This window comes from Rosa rugosa, chromosome 2, assembly GCF_958449725.1.
Source record: "Rosa rugosa chromosome 2, drRosRugo1.1, whole genome shotgun sequence".
Classification (NCBI taxonomy): domain Eukaryota; kingdom Viridiplantae; phylum Streptophyta; class Magnoliopsida; order Rosales; family Rosaceae; genus Rosa; species Rosa rugosa.
Genome location: NC_084821.1, coordinates 38,395,401 through 38,410,335, shown reverse-complemented (window position 1 = coordinate 38,410,335; position 14,935 = coordinate 38,395,401). Strand labels below are relative to the sequence as shown.

General features: G+C 38.1%; 2 protein-coding genes across 2 annotated transcripts; one reads left to right on the top strand and one right to left on the bottom strand.

Moving 5' to 3' along the window:
• The first annotated feature begins 1,314 nt into the window (after positions 1–1,314).
• LOC133733186 (ferredoxin, root R-B1) lies at positions 1,315–3,960 on the top strand. The gene is made up of 2 exons (XM_062160810.1): positions 1,315–1,466; positions 3,321–3,960. Exon 2 carries the CDS (start codon positions 3,329–3,331, stop codon positions 3,788–3,790), a length of 462 nt encoding a protein of 153 aa, XP_062016794.1. The 5' UTR covers positions 1,315–1,466; positions 3,321–3,328; the 3' UTR covers positions 3,791–3,960.
• A 220-nt stretch (positions 3,961–4,180) lies between these two features.
• LOC133733185 (probable E3 ubiquitin-protein ligase ARI8) lies at positions 4,181–6,180 on the bottom strand. The gene has a single exon (XM_062160809.1). It carries the CDS (start codon positions 5,908–5,910, stop codon positions 4,297–4,299), a length of 1,614 nt encoding a protein of 537 aa, XP_062016793.1. The 5' UTR covers positions 5,911–6,180; the 3' UTR covers positions 4,181–4,296.
• Between the last annotated feature and the right edge of the window lie 8,755 nt (positions 6,181–14,935).

Genomic DNA, 14,935 nt, shown 5'->3' with positions numbered 1-14,935 from the left:
TCTCTCTCTCTCTCTCTTCCCATTTTTCTTTGTTTATTTAGAAGTTGAGAAACATCCGAATTTTATTTGTTTCTACGATTGATGGTAGAAATTGAAATTGAATGGAAGATTTTTTTTTTTTAATTCTATAGAAGAAGAAGATTGGGTTATAGATGGTTGATGGCCCTCTGATCACAAATCACTTCAATTTGTGGCTTGATTTTGCATTTGATTTAACAAAGAAGTTAGAAAAAATAAACCGAGGTCTCAAGTTGATTTGTTTTTAAAACTTTAGGTATCATTTTGATCACTTATGAAAGTTGGGTATCAAGTTGATTTGTTTTTAAAAATTTAGGTATCATTTTGATCACTTTTGAAAGTTTGGTATCATTTTGTTCGAAGCAAGAAAATTTTGACCCTAGTGGTGATAAAAACTCTTTTAAGTTAGAAGTATATTATTATTTTTTTTAAAGAGAAGTAACATATATTAGAAATGATCAACGATTGTAATCATTTAGAGAGACATCCTCAATATCAATTGGAACGGTCATTAACCTAGAAAGATTAAAAGGAAATCCTAGTTTTGATTGATCCAACAATTTTCTTAGTAGTCGTTAAATCCTACCTGAGAGTCACTTCCTAAATAGAAAAACAACGTTTCTATAAGATGATGCAAATTATCATCATTCCAGAGAAACTGACTGTGTTGCTCGCTTGGACACTCAATTGTGGTGCTCACAATGAAGACCAATTCATTCTATTAAAATGAAAATAAATTTTCTTATAAACACTTGCATGGCAAAGTTAACCAGGATGCAATTGCTGAAGCTACTGCCCTTCGAGACAGCCTAGCTTATGCAAGGGATAAAGTCTATAGAAGAACTAAAGTGGAAGGTGACTCCAAGCTGGTCGTTGAGATAGTCAATGGATGCAATTGCTAACTTACATCATAATACAAATATAGATGTCACTTGGAACAATAGAGTTCATCATGAGACCTCTGGAGCCTTATTGTTCAATGTTGTAAACTCTGATTGCCTAAGAGACTCATCTTTTCATAAAAATAAAAAAATTAACCAGAATAGTAATTCACCTTAAATAAAACTGTACAAGAAAAAATTGTCCCTTATCGGAAATGCCACTCAACCTCGTGCAAAAATAGCAAAATAGGAGACTTTTTCTTTTGGTAAGTAGCAAATTGGGAATTTGGTGTTAATGGCCTTTTGGCTGGGGGCAGCAGGGATCTTTTCGCGTCCTTGGCTCATTGTCTTTCGAAATATGCCAAAGGCCATCCCTTTCTCATTTTTAAATCAAAATTTCAAGTGTCCTAGATTTTGAGACTCTCTGTCTCTATATATATATAAAGCCCTTCATTTGTTGCTGTGACCACCCAGCCTCGCTTTCTCCGTTCTCAAACGAAATAAAAGTACTCCCAAGTCTTCATCATCAGCTTTCTCATCTCCCACCTCACCTAACCGTCTAACTCCGTAAGCTCTCTATCTTTCGTTGTTTATGAGCATTTAATTTTGTATGGGCCAGTAGATTCATTTCATATTGGATATGTTGTATCTCTGATTTGTTGTTAATGTTTGTATGTTTCGTTGTTGGTCTTATCAGTCTGGTTTTTACTTTCAAGATCGGGACTTGGTTGTTTTCGTTGCCTGATTTTCTGTGAAAAGTAAAGAAGATAGGATAACAACTTAGGTTCTGTGTTTGATTCTGGCACACTCTGATAGACAAACACTTTTATTGTTTACTTTTAGCTTTTGAAGTGTACTTTGTGCCACAAAATCTGTCAAAGTTTTAGTCTTTATATGGTTTTAATCGCAAAGATGCATGCTTTGAGCTGAGATTTTGATTCTGCAAAAACCCAAGTTGTATAATGTGACCTATTTGTCTTGGTGTTTGCTGGGTTCTGTTGCTTTGTTTGATTGGACAATCCTGTTGGTGTTCATGTGATTAGCTATGGTTTGAATTTTGATGTGCCTTTGTTTGATCATGTAAGGTTAATGCCCACGAAATTAAGTTTTTGGATTTTTCTTACCATCGTTTCTCTTAATGGTGATTTTAATCCTATTGACCAAAAAAAAAAAAAAACAATGGTGATTTTAATCCTGACAAATTTAAATTGTAGTTTGGTGGTTTGCAGATGTTTTGGTAATTCAGGCTGTTTTCTTTTTTACTGTAATTTCTTTGTGGAAAAGCCCAAATGTATAATGTGACCTATTTCGATTGCTGTTTGCTGGCTTCTGTTGCTTTGGTTGATTGGACAAATCAAATTGGTTTTAATGTGATTAGCTATGGGTATAATTGTTCAGTCATGTTAGCTTAGTGGCCATGATGAATTACAATTTCAGATATGACCTGATTTTGGATGTTTCCTACCGTCCTTTCTGTTAATGGTGATATAATCCCAAATTTGGTTAAAGGCTTTTTCTTTTTTCTTGATTTTTCAAATTTTACTGATTTTATTATTATGCCATGTCATATTTGGTGATAATGTAAAATTTAGAAGTGTAAATGTTATGTGAGTTTATCAATAGTTCAATGACGTTTCTGACCAATACAAGAAATACAATAGTCAATGAGGCCACTTTGTTGAAAATCAAGTTATGTAACTTTATCTTTTAAGTACTAACTAACAGTTTTCTTTTGGGTGGCTTTATTGTTCAATTTTTATGGGCACCACCAGTATAAGCATGGTATAAATATATGGGAGGATGATACAAAATCAACTGTAGTATTAAGAAATTGATTATTTCGTATGAATTCTTGTTATAGGTATCTTGCAAGTTCCAGTGGTAGATTTAGAGTTTTGGTTGGGGATCATGTTGAGTTTAAATCATTAGTCTTCTCCCTCTCCCCAGCGCTAGTGAAACTTCTAGTTTTATAAAACATCTTATGATATAGTATGGATTAAATCTATATGGTGGTTAAACAAAATGGAGGCTCGAGTGAAGGGCAGAGAGCCATGAGCTTGCTTCTTCTCATAGTGCTCCAGACATCAATTGCCTTGGCGTTTCAGAGTGATGGTTTGGTTCCATTGTTTCATAAATATTGCATTGGCATACAAGTAAACTTTAGTTGCAAGGACACCTATCTTATTCAGTTGGGCTATTATAGTCATTATCTAAAACTTAACCTTGTTAAATTGTTATTGGACTAGAAAATCTATGCTGTGTATCATGCTTTCCATCAGTGTTATTGCTGACTCACTTTTGAGTTTTTTTTGAAAGAGATAATGCTGATTTTTATTTTTATTTATTACTTTTACATTTTGTTCTTTTGCTCTGGTTTATGTGCGTGTGTTAATTTGTTGGGATGGTGCTACATGGATTCAGGTTTAAACATGTCAACCATGACAACTGTGAACGTTCCCTCTCAGTGCATGCTCAGAAATGCACCTAAGATTCAATTCACCAGTTCTATCATTAAGTTCTCATCTCCACTTGGATCTGTGAAGAGTCTCTCCAAGTCTTTTGGCTTGAAAGCATCCGCCTCTTCCCGAACATCAATGGCAGTATACAAGATTAAGCTGATTGGGCCAGACGGTGAGGAAAACGAGTTTGATGCTCCAGATGACTCTTACATCTTGGATTCAGCTGAGAATGCAGGAGTTGAGCTGCCCTATTCTTGCAGAGCTGGGGCATGCTCCACATGTGCAGGAAAGATGGTAGCAGGTGCAGTGGACCAGTCTGATGGTTCCTTCCTTGATGATAACCAAATGAAGGAAGGTTATGTGCTAACCTGCGTCTCGTACCCATCTTCAGACTGCGTGATCCACACTCACAAGGAAAGTGAACTGTATTAGGTGCATTATTGATGAATTGAGTAGTATTATGAAGTCTTGGTTGGTGGTATCTAGGATTTTTATGAATCTCATGTTGTTTTAAGGCTCTCATGGACCTTGTTCTGTTTTATGGTGTTTGTTGTGGAATTCAGTTGCAGTTTAAATATAGTATTACTGCATCGATTTCAGTATAGGATAGGTGTTTAACACATCTAGAGATGAATTTGATAATAATCCTACTAAGGATCATTTCGACTCTGAAGAGAGTTCAGTCCATATAAGACTATAAGTTGAAACTCAACGTTTAGAGTTTTGGTGACTTCGGTCACCTATTTTGAAGTGTTGAGCTTAATTATTTGTAGCAATTTTAATATAACAGTAAAAGGTTGAAGTTCAACACAGTTTTTTATGCTTTAAATGAATGGTTTCACCTTTTATTATTACAGAACATATATCTTTCGAAGTGAAATCAAATCAAGCTAGAACTCTATTTAAATGAAGTTTGAATCTTCGTACCGGTTCTATACTTATATATCCTTGCCTATTTCCGTTTCAGCTTCCTTGTCTGTTTCCGTTTCCGTTTCCGCGTTCCTCTTTTTTCCACCTTTTGCCGCACTGCCAGATTGCTGAGACTCCACATCTGATAAGCCATTTTCTAATGCCCTTATCAGATTCTCGAAGTAGTTTTTAGTCACGGCAGTCAGTCCAGCTAGCTTTGTTTGGTAGTCGTTGAAGTCTTTGGACGGGCCATCTTCCTCGAGGAACGGCTGTAGCTCCTTCTCGGCACATTGATGAAGCCTTTCCAAGCCAGATTCTGCCTCACCCTGCAAGTACTCAAAAAGTTGCTTCTTAGCAGTGTCATTGTCATTTAGGTAGTACCCATACGCATAAGTCCATTTCAGCACTCTCCTACATTCAACAATCTGTTGCCAAGCCTTCACTAAAAACTGGGCAACACCCTCACCTATTCCCTGATTCTCTCTCACCTTGTCCATGTTCACAGTCTGCATTTGATGTAAATCCTCAAGAGCTTTCTGCCTCGAGGATTGATTGCTCTGCCAGCGCTCAAAATAATGTGTGTATTTCTCCAACGAATTCTTAGCCATCTCTCTCCTTCTCTCCTCCTTATCGTAAGCTCCCTCTTTCTTAGCTTTCTGGTAGCTGTTACATGCATAATAACCACCTGTCCTCTCACCATGTTTGGACCACGGACCGAGGCATAGCCAGCAGAAGTGAAACTTACAAGGCGGTGTGCATGTCATGTGCATACACCCTTGGTTTTTCTCAATCGGTCGCTGGCACTTTGGACATGGCTTAGAGTTGGCCAATATCCAGTTCGTGTTCTCAGCCTCGCTGCTGTTCTTCAAAATCCATTGTTTCACAGTCTTACAGTCCACAGGCCGGTGAGGTTCCTCAGTACAATTCCAGCAAAAGGCATATTTGCAGGGGCAACAAACATCATAGTTTCCATCATAACCATCATAACTAATAGCATGTTCGCAACCTGGAGCAGGACACCACTTGGTGTCCTTGCTGGCTTCAATATAAGACCTACGCAGGTAATAAGAGTACTTGCTTTGATGCTCCTCGGAGCAGAATGTCGCAACCATGTCTCCATCGATAGCAACACGACAAGCAGGGTCCGGACATCTCAGCATCAAACACCCCAGACCGTCGGCAGTGGATATACCAATGTAGCTTCCCCAGCATTCACAGCAAAAAAGATGACCACAGCCAGCCGACTTCATCTTCTCACTAGGGCAGACTTCAAGACAGATCCTACACTTGACTTCTCCCGACTTGTTCGAAGACTCAACAACCATTAGTCTAGATGCAGGTAACAAGCCAACAGCTTCTCGGACTTTATCTTCATTATCAAACCAGGCCTCCTTAACTGAGTCCAAGTTCCAGTTATGGTGGAGAAGTACAAGGGTTGAGGCAGCTCTTGATAGAGAAAGTACAGCGGCTACACTAGCGATGCCATCTTCCTGGCGTTCCTTTATACCAGACTCGTTCAACACCTTAAAGCTATTCTTAGACGGCAGAGAGAGCTCATCATCATCCTCCATGTCGTAATCGTATTCATCGTAGTCATCTTCGTCCACGGAATCATAGTAGTGCATCTCGTCCTCGGAATCCATAAGAAGACCAAAACATAAAAAGAAAGCAAGAAGCCAAGATCCCTCAGATCTTTGTATTTAAAAACCTAGTTGAAGAACTAGTGAAGCACCATTATATAAGCATAGGCTAGGCTTAGGTAATTGGCGTTTATAGCCGTCCTTGTTAGTCAAGTCTTCTATTTCGTATAGGGAAATGAATCCGAAATGAATCCTAATTGATTAAGAATTCCAATCGTGGACGGGATCTTGACCCAAAAAAAAAAAAAAAATTCGTGCAACACGAATACGTGAAAGGAATTAGGAAAGTTTGAGGAGAAGCAAATTGCGAAAGGAAAGATATGTTTTTTCTTTAATACAATTAAAAACACAATTGATTTGGATATTTATGACAATTATGAGGAACTAAAATATATAGTGCTTACATATCCTTCCTAAAACAAATAACTATTTATTCAAAAAAAGAAAAGAAAAAAAAATCAAGAATTGTGCTTCGATCCTTTCTTCTAGGGTTTTCTAAGGTTTGTGATTCCACAGTTCTTTTTTTCTCCCTCTCTCTCTCTGGTATGGGCAGACTGAAGTTATGTCTGTTGGTTTTTTGTAGTCAACATTGGTAAATTCACAATTGTGGATCTTCCAGTTCCTAGAGACGACATTATCTGCGATATCTACCGATTTCTTATGATTTCCATGCTCTCTATCATGGTCGCGCTTTATCCTCGGTGTTCATGAGTCACATGGGCATGTGTCTAATCGATTGTTGGTTGTAGCTCTGCTTCATGAACAAAGACCTAGTCGATTTCTGGTTCAATTAAGAACCTAAGAGGTCAAACACAATACTCACCTCTATGGAAAATTCTATTTTGTTACAACCTAAGAGCTCAAACACACATGATAGTAGGAAGGGTGATGATTTTAGTTTTTTTTTTTGGGTGTTTTTAAAGGAACCTCACACATGATATCATATCCTTTATCCTTTTTGAAGCACGATAATAAGAAATATCACCCAAGTAATTAGCATCATCACCTAACGAGACCCATAATACTGATAATAGAAAGACGGAATCCTGAAACTGTAAAAATAATAATAATAATAATAATAATTAATGTGAGAAGCAATTGCCTATCTTAATTATGGGCCCGAAGCTAATGAATCCTCTTAGTGCAGGGTTTGAACTTTGAAGACAGTAGCTGGAGTTTTCACTTTAGGATCATCACCCGAATATGTATGGTAATTATTAAATATAATGTGTTAATTATATTTCGGGAGCATATATGGGCCGGTCATGCAGAAATGGTTGACGCAAGAAGGTCTCCTCGTTATCTGGCCCATTAGTTATTGCGCATATGGTGCATATGATTCTAAAGAGTGATTGCATACGAAATTACGAATTATTATTTTGTCCCGATCTGAAAATAAACACCCCAACGAACAAAAGAAAAACCCTAGAATCTAAAAACGCTCTTTTTATGAAATTTAGGTTTTCCGTTAGTCTTCTTCATTGGAGACTCTTACTAACGCAATCGAAAACAATTGGAAATCCGTCATTGGTGTATCAGTGTGGATAATTCCAAAAGGCTCAACACTAGGAGGGCTGAGGCACATGATCCAAATCAAATAAAAAGATGAGGAAGCAAAACGCAAGAATAATCCCCAAGCTTGTTTATGCGCAAAAAACTGGCACTATATGCGGTCTCATTCTTTCGGTTTCATGTAAGTTCTTGATTGTGTTCTTTGATATGCCGTGTATATTATGCTATCCAACTACAACCACCTAGATGTATTATCAGGACAACCATATTGTTTATGTCCTTTATTTAAAAAAAAGAAAATTCCAACCGATATGTGGAGGAAACCCAACACTCCTCAGCGTCCAATGTTATGGGAGTCCATCGTATCATTGATCAGCGGCTTCATATATTGTGGGAAGGCTGATAACGGTTTGTGAAGACTTGTCCAGATTCATGGGTGGTTGGTTATTCTCGGTGCCCACAACAGTTTAAATGCAAGAAAGTAATGGAAACCAACCCCATGTTTGAGCCCAAAAGTATTTTTGGCAATATCCCTTTAGGGGATCTAGCATAGCGGGCCGATACCTGCGGCCCAAAATTAAGTCTACTTGGGTTTGAGGTACAACTTCGCCCGTTCCGCGATCCATAAGGAAAATGAGCCCTTATTGGAATCAAGTAGCAGAGATTGATTATGAATCTTCAATCAATAATCATTCTAAGGTAAGGAACAGTCGAAACCCTAAGGTATAAATACCAGGTTTCAAGGACGAAACAGACACAACTCTCAACTCAATCGCACAAATTATCAAGTCTCTCCGGAGCAAACCTACCTGCAACCTAGTTGCAAACCAGCGAAGCAAGGGTAACGCCCTCGCAACCCAGCGAAGCTAAAGTCACGCTTTAGCAAACCCTGTGCTTTCTCCCAACTTCCCAGTGATTGCTCTGCTTAGTCTACAACACTAAGTATCGATTCGGTGAACGCAAGAGATCACAACCAAAGCCCATACCAGTAAGGCAAGAAAGTCCTTTTCCGAAAGGCATAGAAAAGAACCTTGTGACGAGGTTGGTGCTCTCCTCGGCCACATCGTTTGATCCAGAAGTCAGGTCAAGGGACTCCCCGACGACTGCACCCGCGGTGCTGGCACACTCGCGCACTCAAAAGAGACAGTTTGCACCCAGACTGGTTTGGAGCCAAACAGTTGCTATGGATTTCGAGTATGGGATCTGGGGTGGGATCGTGGGAGGCAAAAGTATTTTGGGGTTATTTATTCAAATGTTCTTAAAAGACTTTCTTTGGGCTGTGCGTCTGGGCTATGCCGGGCGAATGCTACGCCAAAGTAGGGTCAGATGCGTGGGTCGTTCTTGTCCACAAGTTTTGAAGGAGAAGGGCGATGATGTAATTTTTTAGATAACGGCTGTTATCAGTAAAAAATACTCCATTATGGTAATACTTTCTTCGCTCTCTATTACGTTGGAAAGCATAAGCTTTCTTTACCGGGGCATGTTGCTCCCAAGTTTCGAATTCCAAGGCTGTATTTCCATGGAACCGGTTTCTTCCCATCTGATTACCAACTGTAGCCCAGATATTTTCCTGCAAATTGAATCTGAAACCAGGTAGAAATGGAGATGGAAGAGAGCGGCTTAAAAGCATCGATGCTCCGAATTAAGCTTGTTTGATTGATCTGCTCGGGCTCTTTCATTTGGAGCAAACCTATTATTGATTTTTGTCATTTGTTTAACTGCTGAGTTGAAATTCCTCTCATGAGCAGTGAACATGCAAGAATAGAATGATTCATTAATATGGTTGTAGACTTGCAGGTGATCTTTGAGAGTATACAAGTCTTCATATTTGACAGTCTTCTTGAAATACAAGTCCTGGCTGAAGACAGAAGACCTCAACATAAATTTATCAGCTTCCTTTAGTTCTATCACCATAACAGATATCACTTAACTCACTCACACTCAACTTTATCTTAGACTTAACTCACTGTCGTTAAATGTCCTGTTAGAAACCGTTAAAGTTGAGGGTATATCAGTCTAAACACTAAATACTCGGTGTGGAAGAGCTCTAAAAAACCCGGCCGGTCTTGAGTCTAGGGTTTGTGAATTCCTCCTCGTTCGGCGCCGCTCATAGTCGGCGTCAGTCCACCTCATCGTTAATGGGTTGCTGCTGAACATGTGTTTGAATACCATATGCCTGGAAGTCTCTTGGGAGGTGGTTTGGTTAGATGGTTTGACGATGAGCACCAGAAGAAGTCTTTGGCGAGGTGGGCAGCGTGCAAAGTGGGTCACGCTTCATCAAGCCACCTCCAAGATCGGTGACATGATAGCGGGGTGTTGGATCGGCTACATCTTGGGAGGCTGGATTCGAAGCGGCGTGGCTCAGTCGGGCTGGACGTGGGTTGCGGCGGTGAGGTCTAGCGTTAAAATAAGGCAGCGAGGTCGGCGTTGGATTGAGGCGGTAAGGTCCGGCGTTGGGTTGCGGCGGCGAGGTCTGGCGCTGGGTTGCAGAGGTCGACGACCAGTGAGGCTGAAGATGGACTTTGGGCTTGAGTCAAGCCATTCTTTGTTGGGCCTGAGTTGGGTCTTTTCTTGGGGCTGGGTTGTTTTGACCTTGGCCCTATTTTTTAGTTTAGTCATTTTGATTACAATAATTCTCTACTTTGTTAGGGAGCTATGCTTCAAGGTTTTTAGTGAGCGTCATCAAGTCTAGCTTACTCTGCATATTTACTATGTAGTAGTTAATAGTCTATAGACTCTCTTTATGAACATGGAACCGTCAAATGATTGGACCTAATCTATGTATCATTGTGCTACTACCACAGACTCTTTATCTATCCCATGATGGTAGATAGAGGATATGTAATGGCCCTTTCTAGCTTGAGTTATTAATATATCGATATGATATTAATTCAAAAATAAAAAATAAAAACACTAAATAATACATTTCCAACTTTTTGAAAAAATTTAATTTCTTAAAAATTGATTGATATACTTTTTTCAAATTAAAGTTCAAATTAAAAAAAAAAAAACAAAAATCTTTTTTTCTTCTGTAGAAATTATCAGAAAGCTATGAAAAGAATTTAAAAAAATATAATAACTTAAGAACTAAAAAAGGAAAGATTTGAAGAAAATTATTAGATTTTCCATACTTTTTTTTCAGGATTCTAATAATTTCTAATAAAAAGGAATTTTTTTTAAATTGAACTTTAATTTGAAAACAAAAAAATATATATGTCATTATCAAGGTTCGAAAAATCGCTAGGCGCTAGTCAAGCGGTGGGCTGGGGAGGAGCGCCCAGGCGTCTAGGCGGTTTTGTATTTTTAAAATTTTATATATTTTTATATCATATAATATATATATATATATATATATATATATATATATATATATATATATATATATATATATATATATATATATATATGAGTATATATCAAGTATATATAGCCTAATATGAATACTTATTATAGCTTATAAATAATAAGATATTCTATAAAATTATATTTTATTCCAAGTTCTTGTGCCTACAAACATGACCATTCTCCATTCTCCAACAACTTGATTGAATATTTATACAATTAGTATAGGAAACATGGAAGCCTTGCACGCCTCCCAACATGTTCAAACATATTCAATTATGCTTCTAATTATGCAGCCACTTGCCCATCCATCCTCTCTCTCTCAACAAACAGCAGCCACCCCTCTGTCTCTGTCTGTCTGTCTGTCTCTCTCGACAAACAGCAATGTTCATTATGATCTTTTCTTCATCTCTTGCGCAAAACCAATAGCCACCACTCTCCACAGTCTCTCACATTTCTCAACATTGTTCAATCACCTCGTGAATAACTTCACAAAAACAAGGTTTCAATTCTCAGATTTCAAGATCTTGATTTAAGGGGAAGTTGGGGGGAAGCTGCGGTGGCTCGAGGGGAGCAGAGGGAGTCTGAGGCCGAGATAAAGCGGTGGAGCAGAGGCACGGTGGAGCTGCGGTGGAGGGGTGGTGCAGAGACGCGGTGGCTTGGTGGGGAGAGCGAATAAGAGTTGTGGGGATCGAATGGTTTAGGCGTTTAGCAGATTAGGTCTGGTCAATTTGGGGTTTTGGTGTCGCGAAAAAAGAAAGAAAAAGATATTGAAACCCGCCCAGCCGCCCAGACGAACGCCTAGACCGCCTAGACGGACGTCCAGGCCACCTAGGCGGCTGCCTAAATCCATTCCGCCTAAGAGCTCCGTTTAGCTAATACTCGCCTCGGTCTCCCGCCGCCCAGCGCCTAGGCGGCTTGGGCTGCCGTTTTTTAGAACACTGGTCATTATTTACTACAGAACAAAAAAAAAAAATGCAAGTTGGAAATTTCTTTGTTTATTGCTTAGAGAAATATACCCTTAACTATAACGACTTATAACTAGAGATTTAACGGCAATGAGTTAACTTACTCACATTCAACACTATCTTACACTTAAGTGATATTTTTAAACTCAATAACTATTTGTGATTTTTTGCCCCATTTTTTCCCAAGATTTTTAGTTAGTGTCATTGGCCCTTTAGGTGGTAATACCCCAGTTTACAAGTTTTTTCTAGGTCGAACTATTTTTTTCATTAAGAAAACTTTTTTTTTTTCTTTCTAAAAGATAGATAATTTCATTACTTATACATGGTTAGAAGTCACGTACATCAATTGTTGTGTTATACCAAACTCATAGTTAGCACAAGCCGTCAAACAAATTGACAGGTAACCCTCATTGCAAACAAAATAAGCTCACTTATTCAAGCCTAACACAAAAGAACCCAAACCCTTACTACCTAACTCCTCAAAATAGTAAATGTAGTCGCCTAGAGATCCAATTGGTTTATAAATAGAAAAACTAAGAATTAAGCAAACAAATGGCTAAGGTCCATTTGATATGTAAAGCTTAAAAAGGACTAAGACTAGATCGAGATGAAGCCCCTAGAATGGGTTAAGGACCAAACTTAAGCACAATCAAAGATGGGTCAGCAGCCCACAGCAGTAGCTGCACCATCCATCGTCGCCGCTCCACCACTGTTGGATATCGTTGTCGTCAAACCAAAAGCATCACCCCTCCGTCGATGCATTAGTCCTAAATATGCTTCACTTCTACCATGATCCGATTGGATCATCCTCACCTTCAAAACACCTATGCATGACCAACAACGGAACACGAGAGAAAACCGCCCCTCAACCCGACTCAGGAACCAAATCCAACCTCCACCCTCGCTGACCGCGCTCAATCAGTGAAGCCAAAACCCAAGCTTGGGCGTCTGCTGCAATCACCCTAGGAACACAGTCCGACGTCGAGTGACGCCACTTAGACACCCGTCCGACAACGATATCCCAAGGATGCGCAGCCGGACGGGGGTTGGAATCATAGAGGAGCTTGCAGTGTTTGCATCGCGTAGGAAAGGCTTAGAGAGGAACTAGGGTTTTTTTTTTCCTCAGTTTGGTGAGAAGAAAATATTTTTTGTTATTATTATGATGAGAGCAATATTTGCTATGTTATGAACGTTATACTCTCTACATTTTACTTAGTTATTTCCTTAACATTCTCATTTCTAACTTAGTTTATGTTTTTAGGAAGTTTTGAGTCTATAAAGGCAGGCAATGAGTAAATGGTGCAAAAATGAGGAAAAAATGGAGAGATGGAGTTTTTCCAATCCTACTGGGAGAATGAATCCAAGTTTAAGTAAGAATCCCTGTTACACAAGGAGAGCTCAGGAAGGTTCCAGAACATCTCAGAAATGAAGATTCCTAAATGGACTAGAAACCTATTGACATTAGGAGTCCTGATGATACTAGAATACCTGGGAAGGCCAGGAGATGTTGTGACTTCAAGATGACTCAAGAATGTGAAATAATGTTCTAGAAGACCACAAGTTGGCATCACAATTGAAGAATGGGCTTTGAAACGTCCAAGTTAAGAAGCGTGGCCCAAATATTGAAGCATGTGACTTCCATGTGACCTTCTAGAATGGTCTTGATGTATTGGAGGAGTCCTAGTCTCACATTTATTGCTTTTTGCCGTGAGAATTACAAGGAACTATCAAGAAGATTTCGGTAATTAATCAAAAAGGGAGAGTTTGGAAGACTATCTACTTCGTGTGAATTATGAAAAAGAAAATAAAAGAGAATAATTATAAATTTAGGTTTCCTGATTGCATACAAGTTGAATGAAGACCAATCGAGGGAATGTACAAAATAGTTTCGCAAATAAGATTACAAGGAAGATTCAAGATTGTTCTCTACTTCTCATGGAATATTTTGATTTTTTGAATGATGCAATTGAAGTAGAAAGTAATCAAGACTCTTGGCTAACCATGCACTATATATAGGGAGCAATGTGAAGACGTTTTCACCACCACAAAATTCAGAATCATAAACGCAAACACTCCCCTTTCTTTCTCTCAAGTTTTTGTCAATCTTCCAAGTTCCAAAGTTCAAGGCCGTGAGCATCCTCTCCTCCATTCAAGCATCCTTGCCGTAGCTATCATCCATTCCGCCACCTTTGAAGCTTCTTGTGTCCTTGAAGATTTCAAAAGTGTAACCATAAACACCTCTATTTTGTTTTCGGTTTTGATACTCTGTAAAACAATTTCGGATTTGATTTTTGTTTTAATGAATTGGCTTCTGCGATTTCATGTTAGATTGAAAGTTTGATTATGGATGTTTAATATTCGAATACTATGAAGCATATTTTAGGTTTTAGGTTTTCAAAGTCATAAATTGCAATTTCATGATGTTATGCATGTTTGTTGATTTTGTGCTTCAATCCTATCGTTTATGTGTTAATTGATTTTAGGATGCATACTTTGATTAATAAGCATGTAATTGAATCCATATTAAGATTTGCTAGCGTTCTAGGTCTTAATAATCGAAGTGAAAAACCTATAATTCCTTAGGTAAATCAACAATGAGTTTTGCATGATAAGATTAGCGTTCCAACTTATTATCTTTGCTTGAATTGATCAAACTTCCATATATATGTGCTTAATGCGTTGAAAGTGTTTTTGTAGTGATTAGCTACCACTAGTAATTGCATGCTTAATAGGGTTAACTATGATGTGTTTATCTAGTTAATTTAATTAAGGGAAGTAAAAATGACTTTGTATGTGTTTATCTCTGTTCTTCATTGATTCCTTGCTATAACATGTTTTTATTCGTGATTGATGCTTTAAAACCTTGCCAACATGTTAAGTAGTTGACTTCATCTATATTTCGTTCCATTCATAATTATCTACTTGATTCTTTGTTTTGGTGGGTCACTAGTATATTATTTAGTTGTTAGAATATATAAAAAAAAAAAACTAAAATCCCCTTTTTTTTTTTTGTAAAATCGTAAATAATATTTTGTAAATGTATTTTAATTTTCTTTATCTAACATTTTTCTTTTGCAGGAATAAATAATCCTTAATCTCCAGTTGAGAACGATCCCTACTTACTCTTACTACATTGATAGACTTTTAAATTGTGTACTAACATTGATGCAGTCATATTACATTAGATTAAAAATATACAACTACTA